General features: G+C 34.9%; 2 protein-coding genes across 4 annotated transcripts; one reads left to right on the forward strand and one right to left on the reverse strand.

Annotated features, from left to right (window-relative positions):
* The first annotated feature begins 17 nt into the window (after nt 1–17).
* wds (WD repeat-containing protein wds) lies at nt 18–2,669 on the forward strand. The gene is made up of 8 exons (XM_011648688.3): nt 18–203; nt 755–851; nt 925–1,088; nt 1,185–1,274; nt 1,568–1,707; nt 1,829–2,060; nt 2,239–2,326; nt 2,444–2,669. The coding sequence occupies exons 1-8, from the start codon at nt 114–116 to the stop codon at nt 2,542–2,544; spliced, it is 1,002 nt and encodes a 333-aa protein (XP_011646990.1). The 5' UTR covers nt 18–113; the 3' UTR covers nt 2,545–2,669.
* A 210-nt stretch (nt 2,670–2,879) lies between these two features.
* LOC105433388 (DNA-dependent protein kinase catalytic subunit) lies at nt 2,880–18,124 on the reverse strand. 3 transcript variants are annotated; one of them, XM_089083434.1, is made up of 16 exons: nt 17,852–18,124; nt 17,294–17,481; nt 16,931–17,093; nt 16,752–16,867; nt 16,262–16,657; nt 15,870–16,048; nt 15,491–15,744; nt 15,083–15,331; nt 13,840–14,998; nt 12,942–13,758; nt 8,516–12,642; nt 7,856–8,426; nt 5,149–7,515; nt 4,368–5,076; nt 3,831–4,039; nt 2,880–3,754 (listed from the first exon to the last, which is right to left on the reverse strand). In XM_089083434.1, the coding sequence occupies exons 1-16, from the start codon at nt 17,976–17,978 to the stop codon at nt 3,677–3,679; spliced, it is 11,709 nt and encodes a 3,902-aa protein (XP_088939560.1). In that variant the 5' UTR covers nt 17,979–18,124; the 3' UTR covers nt 2,880–3,676. The 3 variants fall into 3 exon arrangements, with proteins under 3 accessions (XP_088939560.1, XP_011646992.3, XP_088939561.1); XM_011648690.3 differs by having other exon boundaries at nt 13,840–15,331; XM_089083435.1 differs by lacking the exons at nt 16,752–16,867; nt 16,931–17,093; nt 17,294–17,481; nt 17,852–18,124 and having other exon boundaries at nt 13,840–15,331; nt 15,491–15,698; nt 16,262–16,403.
* Between the last annotated feature and the right edge of the window lie 1,318 nt (nt 18,125–19,442).

The following is a 19,442-nucleotide window of genomic DNA, read 5'->3' on the forward strand; positions in this document are numbered from 1 at the left end:
AGTATTTGTAGCAGCAAATGGATCGCACCCCATACTGTGATTCGAGGCATTCAGAATTGAATGCGTCGTTCGTCGGAGTATTTTCAGGTTTTATCGTTAAATAATTAGGAAGTATGGTCCCTCTCGGCCCATCGCCGGGCCATCAAACGTCGGTGAATAATTCATCGAGTGCGACTGCCAGCGGAACGAAAAACGCGATATTGGTAATATATAAATATATATTTGAATTTACGTATGGTAAAGATCACGTGGAGGTTAGTCTCTCATCGCAAATACGCCGGTTCTCGATTAAGCGAGGTACAGACATAGGAAAACGACGGAAATTATTCTGTTGGCGCGATTGAAAGTTTCGGAATGACTGGATTTATTTTTAAATTAGGGGTGTACGTGCCGTGAAGGAGAAACTTCTGTTTCTGCATACTAAATGCATCTTACGGAAACCGCAAAACATGTCCATTAATGTCTATTTTTAACTTATTTTTATTTAACTTATTTTTTTTTATCAACAAATATTGAAGATGATACACGGCTTAATATCAAGAGTAAATGGCTATTTAATAATTGATAATTAAACAGATTCAAATCAGCTTGATCAGAGTTATGTTTTTTGAGATGTATTGGCTTTCAGTTATATATGTTCACAATCGTTAAAATGGATTTATAATCAAACTTTGACCGTATTGTCTGAGCAGTGTGATCCTCTAGTGCAGTAATATAAGCATACTATATGTACATTCTTGGTTTCTTTTTATAGAAATCTAACTATGCATTGAAGTATACTTTAGCGGGTCACACAAAGGCAGTCTCATCTGTTAAATTCAGTCCTAATGGAGAATGGTTAGCCAGCTCAGGTAATTGAAGTAATTCTTAGAAATTAAGTTGTTAAATTAAAGATATTGAAATAATGATTTTCTTATTTTTTAGCCGCTGATAAACTTATCAAAATCTGGGGTTCCTATGATGGAAAGTTTGAGAAAACTATAGCTGGTCACAAACTTGGTATTTCTGATGTGGCATGGTCTAGCGACAGTAGGTTGCTTGTATCAGCTTCTGATGATAAGACCTTAAAAATATGGGAATTAAGTTCCGTAAGTAATCCATTATTAGGATATTTTCAGCAGTTGGTAGAAAATAGAAGTTGGTGAAGATTTTGAGATTATTAATTTTGGAATCTTACTTTGCAGGGAAAATGTCTAAAAACATTAAAAGGTCATGGTAATTATGTTTTCTGTTGTAATTTCAATCCACAATCCAATCTTATAGTTTCTGGTTCCGTAAGTATAACATTAATCATATAATTTCCTTTATTATTTATCATAAATAAAATGATTCTCTTAAATCAATTTCCAAAATTTTATGTTTTCAAAAAATTGTATAACATTTTTATAGCAATTTTGTAAAATTTCTAAAATTCAATAATTTATTTTTAAATAAACTAATATTTTCAATTGAGTTTAAGATCTAATATTAAATTAAAGTGTAAATTATGTAACATTATACGTGTAATTATATAAAAAGAATGACAAATTCAAAATGTAAAATTTAAAATGTTCGTTTTTTTTTTTAGTTTGATGAAAGTGTACGTATTTGGGATGTAAGAAGTGGAAAGTGCCTTAAAACTTTGCCGGCACATTCAGATCCCGTAAGTGCGGTACATTTCAATAGGGATGGCTCTCTAATTGTTTCGAGTAGTTATGATGGATTATGGTAAGTATTACAACATTTTAGATTGAAGCAATTTGTGGAATAGTAGTGCATATCTTTTATCTAGATATTAACTTATTTTATTTAAATATAATATCCAAATTATATATTATGGGATCTGCAGTCGAATTTGGGACACCGCTTCAGGACAGTGTTTGAAAACTCTGATAGATGATGACAATCCTCCAGTATCATTCGTTAAATTTTCACCGAATGGCAAATACATTTTGGCAGCAACATTGGATAATACATTAAAGCTATGGGATTATAGTAAAGGAAAATGCTTGAAAACATATAGCGGTCACAAAAACGAGAAATATTGCATCTTTGCAAACTTTTCTGTTACCGGTGGAAAGGTGCGGATTAATTGATCTTGAATATATCACAACTAGTAGAAAAACAATAGAAAAAACTCTATGCATTTCTCCATCTAAAAATTTTATTTATTTAGAATAGAACATTTATATTACTTTAATTACAAAAGCCAAGAAGAGAAAAAGTTTTATTTATTTTATCATTTTTTTTTGTCTATAGTGGATTGTATCTGGTTCTGAAGATCATATGGTGTACATTTGGAATCTACAAACGAAAGAGATTGTGCAAAAACTGCAGGGACATACAGGTAAAGCAAGGATAGATATTGTAAATAAGACTAAACTTTCGAAAATGTTTTCATAATTCTAACATTTTTGACGATCAGATTAATAATTCAATAATTGCATATATATATTATTTTTAGATGTGGTACTTTGCACAACGTGTCATCCGACGGATAACATTATAGCTTCAGCCGCTCTTGAAAACGACAAAACTATCAAGTTATGGAAAAGCGATACATAAGAATTATTTGCAAATTCGTCGCTGTTTAACTAATTGCTGTACAAATCTTTGTATTTTTATGTTACAAAACAATATTGTAAAATATAGACATTAGACATAAAGTAAGATGCTATTTTATATCAAAACGATATTTTATTATTGATGACATTATATGAGCTTTCAACTAGGATATATTAATTTCGAAATAGCGCATGCGTATATTATTATTACAGATAGGAATAGTCGACTTTGACTGAACAGTATTAATAACTCAAATCTCTCATTATTTGTAAAAAATCATATATTTAACGATAGAAAGTTGAGGATATTATCTCATATATATATATATATATATATATATATATATATATATATATATATATATATATATATATATATAACATATTGTTTAAACTGGTGATTTTTCAAAACTCAGAAATTTAAAATAAGTATAAGATATAAAAAATTTAACTTAATATTAAATTTTTCTGTTTTATTCTGTTTTCTGTTTTATATAATATATGTAGTTTAATCAATCTACCAAGTATATTGAACATTATAAAATCTAATAAACTTTGTCTTCTATATTAGAAATAAAGATTAAGAGGATAGAAAATATTTCAATATTTCAATATTGTATACACAATGAGGTTGCAAAATTAGAAAGATATATACATGTCTTTTAATACATCAGAGATATATTTAATATGATATATAATATGATATATAAAATATATTTTCATGTAAAGTATATATATGCATCTGATATTCTAATATCTTCATGATAATTTTTCTGAATTCTAATTTATCCAAACATATCCTGTATAGTTACAAATAATAGTTATTTGCTAAGTATAATACATACTAAGTATATTAATACATTTGACGTACATAAGTTACATTTATAATACAGAAAATATTTTATTTATGTTAATAAAGAGAATTATAAATAGAAATCTTTTATATATAAAATTATCCATGATTTTAACTTATCCAATTAATAGTAAAACAGTTTTTTTTTATATTATTTGATATAAATATATAAAATTTTTATATAAATTTTTTGAAATATACAGTTTATATTCTATTTCTAAAACATTGATAGTTTGCATGTAATATTGTAATATTTATATTTTATAAATATTGGACAATATTACAACCAAGGTTGCCAATTTGCATACATACGGCCTAAGACATTCAAGTCTTTTGCTTGATCTAATAAACAATCAACCTGAAAGATAATCGATCATTAACGCTGGACTACAAAAAAAAAATTAAAAAATTCCTGTTTTCAGAATCAAGATTACCTGTTCTGCAGGTGTCAAGGAATCGTTTCTCATATCTGCCCGTGCTTGTTTGTCCAATCCATCATTGCCGCTGACAATGGCCTGATATCTCGTAAAATATTCATCGTTATGTGTTTCTTTCAATTGTTCCAAAGTGATAACTGATGGGTGAATGCCATTTAGTTTCTTTGCAACTGTCTCGATATTTTTCTTGGATGACCATGTTAAATCTGCAAATTGGAAAATTATTTCTCATATGCATATAGATGGATTTGATGATGCAACATAAAAATGATGCTAAATGATAGGTTTATTTTATGGTTACTTAAAAGTGATCTCATTATTAATGAAATATTGTTAAATTTTATATGTGATGTTTCAAATATTTGATCAGCAGTGTATATTTCTCTTTAAATACATATTTTCTATATATAATTCTAGTACAATTCTTATAACATATTTATAACAAGTATATCTCATTATAACAAGCTAAACTTACTCATCAAATATTTCATAACCGTCTTAAAATTCATAAAATACCCTTATATTAATATATACCTGCATCAATCCCTTCGTTGTCTCTCATTGTCTTATCATCATCATCGATGTTTAATAATCGATAGGCAGGTTTATGAACAAAGATGTCCATGCAAGCGAGGATTGGGCCTTGATCATCGCGCATGGCTCGCATCGCGTGGGTCATGGTCGTCGCTAGGAGATCCCGTTCCGTAAAGGGTTGCAGTAATTCGAGTATCTGCGGCGTCAGGCGGAACGGCACGAGTTCCGGTACAGGTGCGCGTATGCCGCTGCCGAAAGCGTGTCCAAAATCAATGCCCAGGCAACGTCCGGTAACAACGTGCACCAGGATATTCTGTAAATGACGATCGCCGACCCCCGCGAGCCAATGTGCTGCGCACATAGTCGCGTAACTCACAACGAAGTTACGTCGTAGCGTGATGAAGCATTCCGGGGACGAGCTGATCACATCAAATGCGTCGCGTAGAGCTGTTCGCCTAGTCTGACCGATCAGACGCTTCATGTTCTGCGTGACCGTCTGTTGGTCGTACTTGGACACGGCCGCTTTGTACTGGTCGGCGATCCCTTGCCTTACAGTCGCTGCGTTTTCTATCCATTTCACGTACTTATCCCATATTTTATTGCAGTCAGCAATCTCGTTATTCGACAAGGTGAATCCTATCAAATCATCCAGGGATTTCGTATTCTCAATCCATTGTATAAGACCGAACGTATTTGATAGCGGAATCACCTGTAGGAGGAAAATTCACGCGTTATTAGATATTTAGATCTGGATAAACGTATTGTATCATGCATATATTACCTCGTACGTGTCGATGGCCAAGCGCCTTTGTCTGCAGCCGGGATTGTTGTGTAAAGTTCTGTTTATGGTGGAATACAGCTGCTGCAGACCTCGATCGATCGTCAGATCTTCGCCGAATTTTACAAGGAATTTATACTCCCTGCCGTTGTCGCCTATCATAGTGATGCAAACTGGCTTGCGCAACGATTGCATGACTTCTACTTGTGGATTGAATCTTGCGATTTTCACGTGATAACGCGGAGCAGGTTCTTTGTCGCCGGTGTATTGTCCAGGTATCTCGATACCATCGTTGCCGCCGATATATTCGTGCAAGAACGGACTGTAATCCTTCAGTTTTTTCACGTTGTTCGGTTGTTTCACGTTTCGCCTCCTGCCACTCAGGAGGGATACCTTAATTTTTTGTATCCTCTCTCGCATGGCATTGCAATTTTGAGAGAGCAAGAGATCTTTTATTTCATCTTCGTAGTTAATCAAAATCTCTTTAAAGATCTTACCCGGTCGCGGGCTCTTATTTGCCGTATGCATATCACTTTCCATTTTTTGTAACAATGATTCGATAGCCTTCGGTTTTTCACAGGATAAATCCCTCATTGTCTCGTCGAGATAATGCTTTAACAACAATTTCGGTTGCACCACGTATTGTATTGCCTGTATAAAACGATTGTACTCTTCCGCCTTGTTGTGTAAAAGTGAACGTATTCGTTGGAATTTCACATCATGAAGAATCTCAGGGTTTTTCTCAATGGTAAGATGATATGTGTAGATGATCGCATCGGGATAAGTTTCGGCGAGTCTCTCGATGATCGGCATGACTGCGATTGCGATCGACGGTGTTCCCAGGTGAGAAAAGAGTAGATCCTGCCAGCGTAGGAACAGCCACGGTTGCAACCTGGCGCACATGTTGACAAACGTCTCTCGCGTCTCATCGTTCTGCAACCATTCAGACTTCAGCAAGCAAGGGAAATAATGCGCAGCCTCGAAATAATTGTACCACATGGATTTTAGAGTAGACCGCAAAAATTTAAGAAATATCTCCGTGTCCTCGGCATCGATGCTCATCAATCTATTGTAACAATATTTGGCCAGGACACAATGGTGCTCGCCGGCGTTAGCGATGGCAGTCCTCTCCGCGAGCTCGCAGCATTCGTGTAAATTGTCCAAGCTATAGCGTAATAATTTTTCCTGAACGTTATACAAGTCGATGTTCGTCGATTCTGTGATTCCTACGTTTTGCAGAATCGTTGTTGTGCCTGTTAATACGTTTGCAAACGCGACGTTTTCTTTGCTCAAGAAAGCGATTTTCGAAGCTAACATCCCGATGTGTTCTTTGATGGCGATGTTTCGTTCGGTGTCGAGTTTAACTCTCTCGTTCAGTAATCGATGCGAGCATTCCCAGGAAGCAGTGTAGTTGGATATCTTCTTAGAAATGTCTGTCTCAACATCGGCGCACAGAAATTCGAGTCTAGCTTCGAGCCATGCTAATGATGACTCCAGATAAGGAATATATTTGGAAGAATATGGTTTGAGTTTATTCAAATAATTCAAATGTTTTTTAGCGATGTATTGGTGTTTCTGATTCAACGCAGCGTTGATAATATTCAGTCGGAGCTGACAATTGTTTTGACGCATTCGATACTCGATTTCTCTTGTACAACTATCATCATCCTCTTCAGTTCTCCAACGCGTAATATAGTCCTCGAGCGACATCAAGAAAATCGTTCGATAAAAGACTAATTTGTTCCACTGTATGATATTATCTTGGATCGTGGGCGCTTTTGTCGACCAAAAGTCTAACAATGCAACAAATTGATCTAGATATTCTGTTTTCTTTGATTGAATAACTTTGAGCAAAGTGTAGAGATTATTCATAGCTTGTAATTTGAACAATTCTCGTATTCCCAGCTCGATGCAGAGAGGACTCAAACTGATCCATTGCTTTCCCGTCATATCCAGAAGATCATTTAACAGATCAGTCGCCTCTTTCACTTCGTTTCCTTGCAGCAGAAATAACACTAGATTTTCGCCCGTCGCGAGTTTAAGACGTTGCAATTTATCGTGATCTTTCATCCAGGACTTGATGACTGTTAAATCGTTTTTGCTCGATTGCTTGAACTGTGTATATACATAACTATCGCAGAAATATGGGATCATCCATATATCGTTCCAGATATTGTTTAAATCTCCATTGCTTACATGTTTCTTCACGAGTTGATTGATCATCGACCAATCGCATAGATTATTTACAGCTTCAAATAACCCTTGCAAACAGAGTTCTTTAATCGATGGATTCTCTGTTTGTTCGTAAGCATTTTTGAATGCGTCCTTTGTCCGAATCCAATCGCCGTTCACTTCCGCGAGAGCCGCTTCCTAAGTAGAGAATGAGATGAAAATAGAATAATGAATAGTCATCATCTTTACATTTTAAGCAATGTGATTTGTATTATCGGTAAATTATGTTTTATAGCACAAATTAATTTGAATTTTTGAAAAGGAGGGACAGAAAAGTTTTCCTCCAAATAAGAAAAAAAGACAACAAAAACTGATTAAAAAAAAAGAATAAACTATTCTGATAAATAAAAGATTAAGAAACTTGAATTAATTCACGGTTTTGTTTCCAAATTAATTCGATAGATATGGAGGGAAAGAGAGAGAGAGAGAGAGAGAGAGAGAGAGAGAGAGAATTTGCGCCGATTAAATTAAAAATTACCTGCATATCTCGGCCGAAGAGCTGTCGCCCTTGAAAGATGCTTAAAACGACGTCAATGTCGTCCAGCGATTTATAGAGAGATGCCAATTGTGTCCACTTATTGGTTTCCTCGTTACGAATATCTTCATCACATCTTCGCATCTTTTTGCTCGATGTGGGTATTGAATCATCGTTTTCATACAATAAACTGCGTTCTAGGAGAAGAGCACCCAGAGCATTCAAACGATTCGCCTTAGATGCCTTTACTATGTCTTGTGGATCGCAGTCGATGACTACAGCATCTCTACTCAACTGTAATAACGTCTCTAAAATAACAGCATTGAAGGAATTGTCTTTTTCACTCAAATCATGCAAGATTCGTTTCAGACTCCTCACGATGGTCTCACGAAAATTATTATCTTCTTTCCTTTTCTTTCTTTCATGTTCAGTCGTATTTGTGATCAACGAATAGAGCAGAGACACGGTCATATCTTTGCAGATCAATCGGTCCAATTTTATCAACTGTTGGAGAGGTACGATCAAACTTTTGTGAGATATTTCGATATCGGGAAAATCTCCGATCCTGTACTTCCTAAACAAAGATAAAGACAAATATATTAGTATAACAGAATTGTTTGGAATTGATCTAAATAGAACAGCTTTGTGCAAAGCTGGTCTTACCTATATAGTTGCACGCTACTTCTTTGCCTAATACTCTCTTGTCTTATCATTTCTGCTCGTTGTACATTTTTTTGTATTTGACTTCGGCGAAAGACATTCGCGACGTCCGATGTATTCTCCAAAATTCTGGAGAATCCCTTTCCATACGATGAAGTCCGCAATGATTCTCTTGACGAAGATGCTGGTTGAACGAATTCAACGTCATGTGAAATGTTAAATGTTTTAGTCGCGTCCGCAGCATTATCGTCGTCACTGGGCAAAGTCGGTTCGAACTGCAGATCTTGTGTAGCGCGAAGTCTCATAGGGATATCACGTGAAAGTCGTTGATAGGAGTATGTTCCACGAAAGTCATCATCGACATTTTGAGAAAAGGTGCCGTAGCTCATCTGGGAGGCAAGTGAATTAATGAACATTGGCGTCACGTAGCTTAGGTTTTGTGTTCGCCAGGAAACTGTAATCCTGTAATCTTCGAAGTTACAATTTTCCAGAGGCTCGTCAAACATCTTCATAGTGTAGTCTATCGATTTGGTGGTCAGCTGTAACATCATCAGCGCCACGAAGGACGTGAATGCAACCTCTTCCAATGTTACTCGTGGCATATCCAGAATCGCGATCAACCGATCTTTCGATCTTTCCGTGCTTAGGCTTGTTTCTTCTGTCCAGAATCTCAATATTCTGTCCTGCAGATTTTGAGATGGATCCAGCAGACCGGCCAGCAAATTTTGCTTACCGATAGACATCAGAGTATTCGCCGCTGCCTGTATGGTCACGTCATCATCAATTGCGATGTCCGTTGAATATCTCTTGTGTATCCTTATGAGTATGTCATAGACTAATTCTCGATGCTCTGTGATATTGTCTTTGACGTACGTAATTGCTAGATTTACGTAAAATTGCAAGTCTATCGGCGAGACGGTCGCTATCATGTCGCGAATGATTCGCAATGCCGTCTTCTCGCAGGATGGTATCCGATTAGTCAGTATCGTCTGCAGATCTATGTGGCGTCGTAGATGATCTACAATGTCTTGCGCGTTGAGTTTCGGCATCGACAACGCGAATATTTCTAGGCAATAAGACCTTGCCAAGTGTTGGGCCATAGCGTGGATCACGACATTGATGTAATCCACGGCTATCTCGGGGTAAGTTCGGCAAAGAACAGCGATGCGTTTTACTTGCTTGATAATCATTTTGGGAGATAGCAAATTAGATCCGAGAATTCTGAAGATTTCTCCCTTCACTTCGTTTTTTTTGTTTTCTTTATCATTTTCCATCATACGTTTATCATTATCCAAGGAACGCAGAAACAAGCCGAGACATTCGCAACACTGCAGAGGTGTCTCGTCTGCCTCGGGTGCATCCCAATCCTTCAATTGAATCAGCAGAAACTTGACAATGTCATTCCTAGCAACAATCTCTTCTGTCATGCCGTTATCAAGAAGCACCAGGATGAGATACACCGCGGCTGGCGGCGCGGATGTCATTTTCTGATTTAAGGATTTGCTTGGCACTTGCAAGCAGCTATGCCATTTCTGCACCATGGTCCTTATCAGACCAAGATTATACTTGTAAACGCGGTGATTATCTCTCGAGGATCTTTTTATCAATATTTTGTCGATAAGTACCTTAAAAAGTCTTTGTGCCTCCGTTTTATCATTCTGGCTACTTGGGATGATCACGTCGTGCCAATCCATCAATATCTCCAAAACATCTGTGATAATATAATTTAAATCATATCGTTCTAGATAATTAGCAATAGCTTTGATGATCGACTCTAGTGCGAACCTGGCATATGGTTTGAATACTTCATTTGCAACGTTCGAGATAATCTTCAGCATAAACAGTTTGACATTTTGATTATCTTGGTACAACAAAGCATAGTCGAAACATTTTAGCCAATCAGGTTTTTCATTGCTCAATCCAAAAAGTTTTATCATGCGCCGCAATAAGACGCAGATGTACGGCATGCACTCATGTTCATTAAAATCGTCGCTTGTCAAGGCGATATTAGTCGTACCATGAGATTGTTGTAGGTCGGAATCGCTCTTTGAATCAGAATGATGAAAATCAGCCGGCAATACGACGCATCTGTTAAGATCGTAAGCGTTAATATCTTCGTTTAGCGTGGAAGTCGACAGATCATAGCTATGAACGTAAGTGTATCTATGCGCCCATCGTTCATCCCTATCAATTCCGGATTTGATGTTGACAGTGGTCTCGCGAGTCTCCGGATATTCTTTAAAAGTCTGACCGAGCTTGTAAGATCTAGAGCAGTCAATGACATTTTTCCAGACGAAAGGTCCGTCCGGGTCGGCGAATATCACTTTGTAATAACGAGCAAACGTAGCCTCGTCCCGCAGGCTTACGATTGTTAGTAAGCAATTGTACGCGGAACAATGTAGCAAACGCGTGAGTTCGTCACATCCTGATCGTGTTATTTGCAAAGACCGCATTGTTCTGGCGTTGCCATATAGTTTTCGATAAAGCTCCTCGTCAGTCATGATTTGATTCGAAATGTTTATTCCGTTCAATTTATCTCTGCCCATTTTGCCATACATGGTGGCTATCAGATGAAAGCATCCAATCATCGACACTATATTCCGTTTGACGGTTGTATCATCATCGCTAGCGGCAACATATAAATTCGTATTCGTATATAATTCTCGGATGTTTTGTTTAAAGAAGCGCTCGATTGCATCCGCATTACAAAACTTGAACATCGGTAAGAGAAATTTGTGTAGAATGTCGAGTCTCTCCGTCTCTGTTCTATCCACTTCTTTAAACATACCATAAGTTAACTCTAGCGATTGTAGGACGTGTTCGATGGATGTTCCGTCATAATATCCGCGTAAATGTGTCTCTAATTTCTCATCGAAGAGACGATCGCCGGTACCAGCAGCGAAATCTATCACGCATTCAAGTGTCAAAATTGACTTCGTTGTCGACAACAATATTAGCAACGTTTCAAAGCAGCTGATCACCTTCATGGCATTCACACTCGTTTCAGACAGATCCGAACATAGAGTTCGACCGTCATTCTTTAGACTCAGCAGAATCGCCTTTAATGCGGGCTGTTCGTCAACATGATCCGTCAGACAGATAAGGAAATTTTTCAATATCTGTATCTTGTATTCAAGACCGTTTTTACTAGTCAACTGAGATAAAATCCATGGATAAATTTCACAACCCTGTGAGATCTCTGCAGGTTTCTCCTTAAGATGCACCGCGGTGCCGTAGATATTTATCAGTCTCTCTTTGCGACTATCCATGTTACAGACGGCATTCTTCAGACATGTGAATTGTTGCAGAATTGCATCCACCGTGGTATCTACGTGAGACTGCAGTTCGTGCTTGTGTTCTTTCAGAAACAGCAAAAGATCTTCTATCCACTTCATCAAGAAAGATGGATTATCACGTGATTTTTCGTCAAAAACGAGAGTAATTGCGCTTACATGTGTCAACATGAATCTGAAGATTTTGCTCTTGAATGTATTCAAAAAATGTTCACCATACGTGATTACCATACAATCCACGCCAGTTACTTCGGCACTATCAGATATTAACTTTACTAATACCTCAGTCATTGATCGAGTATCATCAGGTATGATTCTCACTGGTGTTTCGATCGTCGATGATACTAGCGAGAGCTGAAATTCCATTAGAGTTCGTAAATATTCAATTATCTGCGGATTCAAGTCTTTACAAACTAATTCCCCAATACGTTCATTCACTAGAAATTTGAAGATTCGTTCGATCGTACGTTCGCCATTCACAAAAGCATTCGTTTCTAAAAAATTTGTTCGATCGAACATCTCACATCGCTTCAACAGAATTAGACCGTTAACATACTGGATCAGATCGTCGCAATCATTTTGTGTGATATTGTTGAAATTGAGAAGATTTGTGATGTGTTTCCGAACAGAATTTAAAAGATGTTTCTTGAAAGTTTCTGGTAGAGCATTACTATATTTTGATTTCATGGAATTTAATAGCGTTTCCAAAATATGTGGCAATTTATCTGTTATCTCGATATTCTTCATATCAAAACCAATTGTTCGCGGACACATTATACATTTAATTGTTACTGCAGAAAATGACTCGTCCCATAATGATTCCGGTAGAACATTAATCTGAAAAATAATAATTAAGAAATTTATTGCAGAATTATATTTTCTAACAGATATGTCAATAAGTATTTAAACTTCAATAACTACAATATAATTATTGAAGTTTAAATACTTGTTGATGAAAATATGATCAATTATTTCTCAATTAATAATTAATCATATTTTCGTGACTAATAATGATATTTTAATTATTTTGATTATTCACTAATTTGAGAGACAATTCAATAAATCTTGATTCAATTATATTCAATAATATAAGCTAAACCTTGTAATCGATTTTAATTTAAAATAAAACAACTCACATCGAAATTCAGCAACGTTCGTACGAACTTCAACGTAGTCATCAGAGTTTTACATTGTAGCGCCTGTAGTTGTTCGAGTTCCTTCGATTTTATTACTGTCACTATTCTCGAACGTTTCTCCATTATTTGTAAGAATTGACAAACAAAACTGCGAATACAGAAGAAGATCGTTTGCTTATCCGTATCGTCAACAGGAAAAAGCATTTCTATTGGTAGCAGTCCCTTGTCTATCAACCATACATAGTAGTCCAAAGCCTTCAACAGCGGCGTCATATTTTCAGCCACGGAAATATCTTTCATGCCAGATTCTAAACCTTTCAAGATATTTGTCTTTAGTTGATTTATTCCATAAGTTTCAATAAAAGCCAACGTCATCTTTTGTGCGTTACTGCCAATGTATTCTGATACATTAATATATAGTTCCATGCATTTTGTACGACAATGCTCGTCCAGAGATCCGCATTGCGACAGCAACCAGTATAAAGCGTAGGTCAAGGTCGCATCATCGAACTCGAGCGGCTTTCGACGGTTGAAGGAATTGCGCTCATTTAAAAGCTTTGCGATTCTTTCGGTTTTTATCACTTTCTCGATATGAGCCAGTGCATTCATAATTGATGGATCGTCGCATCCATTCAAACTGCAAATGAAACAATAGAATATCTCCAGCCAGTAAATCGAGACCACATCATCGTATTCGCGCAGAATCCTGTATAGATGATTAAAGGCTACAGCCGCGGCTCTGCGTTTAGATGTCAACGGATGCAACGCGAGATTGTTGATCCTCTCGATGACTCGATATACGTGCTTCATCGACTGCCTAATGGACAAACTGAATTATCATGCGCTCCGAGATTGTTTGTTCTTTAAAAATAAAATAAAAAAAACTATATTAAGCTACCTGATTGACCAATCTGTGAATACTGACAAACACATGCCGGAGAATTCACGCAAGGCAGAATTCGAGTCGTCAGTCAACCCGTCGAACAGGGAATCGATCACGGGCGACATCGACATGGATCTGGAACTCAGCCAACGCATCAGTTGCAGGGCTAGTGGATGGAATAAACCGCATACGACCTCATCGGGATCGCAACCGAGAATAAGCACGGCTTGACAAATAGTGCCGTAGAGGGCGACGAAGCGATTCTGTGGATCAAACAACGAAGAACCGATGGTAAGCGCAATCAATGAGTGCAGAACTTCGCAAGCTGCAATCTTAGTGCGTCGGTCGCTGGAATTGCGCGCCAGCGTGATTATCCGCGGTAACATTCTGTCGAAGTAGATGTCTAATCGTGTGTCCAGCAGCGGTAGTTTGTACTTGATCAGATTCTTGTGATCCCAAGACGCTCCAGTGCTGCGAGAAGCGCGCTCGTGCACGAAGCTCGTCAACAGATCGTGATCGAGTGAGCCAAGAAATAGCAAAACTCGTCGTTGGAAGTTTCGCAATGTATACTCGGTGTCGATTACGTTGACGTGTTTCACGCGTTTCCTTGCTGTCACTGCAGTCAAGTTTTGAGAGATCTCGATAGAACTTTCTGTACTGCTCAGATACGGTTCCAAATACGCGACGATCTCGCGCAGCAATTTGTGTACTTGCTCATCGCGTTCCCGTTTCCGTGTTGTCATGGTCGTCCATGTCTCCAAAGCAGTAAGCGCGGTATATGCAAGTTCTAAGTTGCTCAAACCGACGGTAAATGCAATTTTAAACGCCGATAGTGTACGCGGTAGCACGTCTTCGACATATGCAAAGGGCGCATCCAATATTAGATAAAGGCATGCAATAAGCAACTCGTTGGAAAATGTGGGTATTAAGTCAAGGATATGCCATAAGTAATTAGATAAAAGCTCCTTCATTTGCCATATTTCTGCATTTCTGTACTCTTCTTCCTCCTCTTCTGATATACGAGTAAAGATTTTCATTCCAACTCGAATCAATTTGTAGAAACCGGATATCAGCGGATATTTGTACGACAATCGGACGACTTCATAGAGAAATTTATGTACGATGTCGGCAAACAGTGATGGTTCCGATGTGTCGATCACATCGACATAGAGATCTACAAGATTCGTAAATATGCGAAAATCCGCCTGATTCACGGCGCTCTGGGTAAGAGCTACGTCGGATAGCACCGTGTCCTCACTCGTTTGTTTCACGCGTATGTTTAATCGGCCGACCAATGTAATGCATACATTCATCATGGTGTTTGCTACTTTTTGTACTAACTGCTCATCCTCGCCAACGCGATATCTTTTGGTATTTAGCAGCTCCGTCCACAGTGGAAGATAGTTCTTATAGCATATCGGCGTTTCCTCCAGATTATTCAGATCTCGTTGCAACTCCGCGTCGAGCGCCAATGTATGTGAACAGCTCCATGCAACACCTTCATAAACTGATTGCAAAGATGAGATTCAATACATTGGTCATTCTCAAAAAAAAAAAAAATTCTTATCAAAACTTCATTGTTTTGAATAATTTTGAAAGATCGATTAAAATTATTTCTACAAATTATTAAATTATCCATCGATGAAAGATCAATTAATTTACTTACTTATATTGTCGAGATATCGTTGCAGTAGATTTTTATTAATAATTCCAATATTGCTAATGGTTTTAATCAATGACGAGACAGCGAGACTACTGTTGGATATTATCAAATCAGGAAATCTCTTGATTGTGTAAATACCGAGTTTTACGAGAACATTAATATTTTCGATTGTAACGTCTGTCATGTAACGCAACATTTCCGAAAGTGATTCCTGATAACAACAAATGTTCTCTATGTGCATTGAATGGTTTTGTTCGCTTGAGGAAGAATATAAAAAAATTATCATCGTTTTATTAATATGAAAAATTCCAACGTAATTCTAAATTATTTAACATTTTATTTATATTATAGGATGATACATATGTTAAATTTTTATTGTTACCTGGAGCAAAGAGGAAGCGCATAACTGGTTATAATAGAATACATACTTCTTATTTTTAATTGGTTCATATACACTTTGCATGGTGCAGCCATTTGACTGAAGCCATAAACAATTAATCGCAAAGTGGTTAAATCTATGTTAGTACTTTCAAATTCTTTCATGAAAATGTCCAGAAAATACTGAAATCAAAAATATATTATAAATTATAAAACAAAAATCAAATAATTCAATTTTTATTTAATTTTTGAAATTTAATTCAGGAGAAATTTTTTCCCTTTACTTAATAATTCACAAAAATCATTAACCATTTTTGCTAAGAAAAAATTTATTCTAAGAATAAAAAAATAAGAAAAGATAATATCTTGTTCATTTTATATCAAATCTTCTTTTACCAAAAATATGTCTTCACTATTTTGATTTGCGAGCATCTGTCCAATAATTCGGTAAAATCTTTTCAAGGCACGTCGTCCACAATCACCATAAATAGTTGTTTCGAGCGATAAGCATCGAAGAAGATCATGCCAGTATTTATAATCCGGATACAGCCAATCTTGAAACAGATTCATATGACGACATAGAAGATCAATCGCAGATTTCATTACAGTTCTGGTCCTTTGCTGTTTATCTTTTGGTTGTCTATTTGATCGGCTGAGATCTTTAATCCATATGTACGAATCGTGGAGAAGTTTCTCTCTTAGAGCACCTGGTGGCTCTACATTGTCCAACATATCCGCAAGAATATCGAAATACATATGGAAATCATTTGGCACGTTGATAGTAGGACTATACTGCATATAAAATTATTAAACGTCATGTAAATTGTCAGTTCCTGGAAATAAATCATCTGACAATTAAATTCAAAGATTACATTAGCAACTTTACCTCTTGGGATGTATCAGAATATAATCGTCTGAAAATAATATCTAAATATTTCAACAAGCGGACATTTTCATTGTGTTTGATTATTTTGCTGATTATACATAATATTAATCTTCTTTCTGCAATAGAAAAATGACATTAGATGTGTATTCTACACACAATATCCATGTCAATCGTCTTACCTTTTATATTATAATAATTAAATTTTTCAATAAATTCTTTAACTGTATTTTCAAGCTTTAAGTCATGATCCTTGAACAATTCTATCAATTTTACAAAAGCATTACAAGCAGCTTTTTGTGTATAATTACTACATTTTACAGTCAGTGCTAACTGACATACATCCTATAACATATCATAATACAAAAATATTATAATTGAATTATATAATTTATATATAAAAATGTATACTATATATAAAAAACATTTTCCATTTTTTTTCTTATGTGTCATTACAAGATATTGTTTATTAATATATCTTTATAATAAAGATAAATCTCTTTATCAATTATTAATTTTTAACTTGAATATCAATATTATAATACCTTAATTTGGTGAATGTATTGTATAAAACATGAAGTAGTATGAAAGTGTTCGATAAAAAATTGAAGAAAATGAAACGCTTCTGTGAATGTATTATCAGCATGTCTGTTCGCCATCCGTCTTCCAAGCTCATAGTTGAGGAAACATAGTAAGCCATTATTTTGATCAAATATGCTGCATACTATTGATTCTAAAAAACATATATAGATATTTAAATGTTACTTTACATATGATAAATAACTAATTAAAATAAACAAATAAATATATATATTATGTCCCCAACTTTTTAATTGAGATTTAGAAGAAAATAAGTTTTTATTTAGAAAGAAACCAGGTTTTAATAAAATCATGATTTAAAATCGAGAATTACAGGAATTTATAAGTTTAAAAATTTGAAATAATTCATAATTATATTCTATCGATAATTTCAAAATACAAACTTGTAAAAATATTTTTTCATTAAAATATTACACAAGAGGGATATTTTATCAATAAAGAAAATTGTTAAGATCTTGTTACTTATATTGTCATCATTTTTATATGTAATTAAATGTACTTACCACGGTGTTCAAGCGAAACGATTGCGAGGAATTCTTGACCATTCTTGAAAATCTCCGGCAAAGCACTGAAATTTCTAGAGGATGCATTTTGCTTGAATGTTTCCACAAAATTACGATACAAATCCATTATGCATTTCTTCTTTTTCTTCCTTGCTTATTATTTTGATACGTTTTAATACTAAATTGCATATCCTATCTCGTTTGAAGTATCACTCACCTGAAATGCGCAACAAAGTACAACTACTGCTATCAACATGATGGAATATCACTGAGTTGACAGATAGAGTTTCTAGATGTAAAACTGAATCCTTATGCAGACACCAGCGCTTTGACACAGATGCTGATTGGTGAAAAATGAATAGTGGGGATAAAACGGCGAATGAATCTTTACTATTCATCCCTATTATCCGTTTTTCACCAATCAGCGCTCGGTGTCAGCGCCGATGCTGCATGAGGATCTAGGTTTAAAAACTGAACAATTATATTCTCGATTTTTCATTGATTCTAAAATGGCAGAACCAATTGATGTCACATCTCTACTTTAGAGATCATTACAGCGCGGTAACATTTAAAAAATAGATAAAACGAAAAATAAACATATAAAATAGATATATTATTATTATTTTGGTAAATGTTTAGTTTAAATATATTAATGAACATCTGAATATCATGAATATTATTTTTTATGGTTGAGCTCATCGATTGGACATAGAGACATATCTTTATTTTATTGTATCACTAAAGATGACTTAAATTTGAATCAAAACGTTTGGAACTTTTTATTAATAAACTGAGTTAAAATTGAAAATGTATCGGTGTATCAAAATGAAAATTCTATCATAATAACTACGATATATTTTTTACATTTGCTTGTAATTCCATTTTTCTTTTATTGAATTTTTAAAATATAAAATGTTTATTTTTTTAAAAATTCCAGAACAGACATTTAAAATTATTCTGTGCATAAGCCCTGTCTCATAAGTATATATGTATATGTTGCATTTTTATTTAAAGTAATTATTATTTAAATTATTTTCATGCTAATTTTAAATAAATGAATGGTTATATGACAATATTAAAATAAATTAATGAGTTATTGAATCTATAAAATTTTTATTTACACTTATGTCAGTTACATTTACAGTTTACATTTTCTCTATTATACTTATAGATGTTTTAGAAAAAAAAATTGACAATGAGATACAAATAACAATAAAAATTTTGTAAGTAATCAATTTAATAAAATGACAAAGTATGCTTGTAAATGTTTAGAAAATTAATCATTTATTTCAGATGTTTATTAATATATTTAATCTCAGTCTTATTTATTCCTTAGAAAAAGATAATTATTAGAGATTAAACTTTATATTGAGATTAAAATTATTGATAGAAATGAAATAAAATACAGAAATTTCGGTTAATATTCATAGTATTGATATAATTAAAATTTAAATTCTTTATTTATCTACATATATTTTTTATCATCAGTTCTTAGATTTCTCAAACATCATTAAATAATTAAAATAGATATATTAGATATTGTTTAATTTAATGAAAAACTGTTAAATTAATCATTTGATTTAAAACTATT

This window comes from Pogonomyrmex barbatus, unplaced genomic scaffold (genome assembly GCF_055798465.1).
Source record: "Pogonomyrmex barbatus isolate J1 unplaced genomic scaffold, ASM5579846v1 scaffold7, whole genome shotgun sequence".
Classification (NCBI taxonomy): Eukaryota; Metazoa; Arthropoda; class Insecta; order Hymenoptera; family Formicidae; genus Pogonomyrmex; species Pogonomyrmex barbatus.

Bases quoted from the DNA above. Each gene is read 5' to 3' on its own strand.
- LOC105433388 (XM_011648690.3), bottom strand. From the start codon at position 17,978: ATGGATTTGTATCGTAATTTTGTGGAAACATTCAAGCAAAATGCATCC. The intron at 12,643-12,941 runs GTGAGTTGTTTT...ATTATTTTTCAG, and splicing joins GAACGTTGCTGAATTTCGAT to ATTAATGTTCTACCGGAATC. The intron at 7,516-7,855 runs GTAATTTTTAAT...TTCTCTACTTAG, and splicing joins TCTTCGGCCGAGATATGCAG to GAAGCGGCTCTCGCGGAAGT.
- wds (XM_011648688.3), top strand. From the start codon at position 114: ATGGTCCCTCTCGGCCCATCGCCGGGCCATCAAACGTCGGTGAATAAT. The intron at 1,089-1,184 runs GTAAGTAATCCA...CTTACTTTGCAG, and splicing joins AAATATGGGAATTAAGTTCC to GGAAAATGTCTAAAAACATT. The intron at 2,327-2,443 runs GTAAAGCAAGGA...TATTATTTTTAG, and splicing joins AAAACTGCAGGGACATACAG to ATGTGGTACTTTGCACAACG.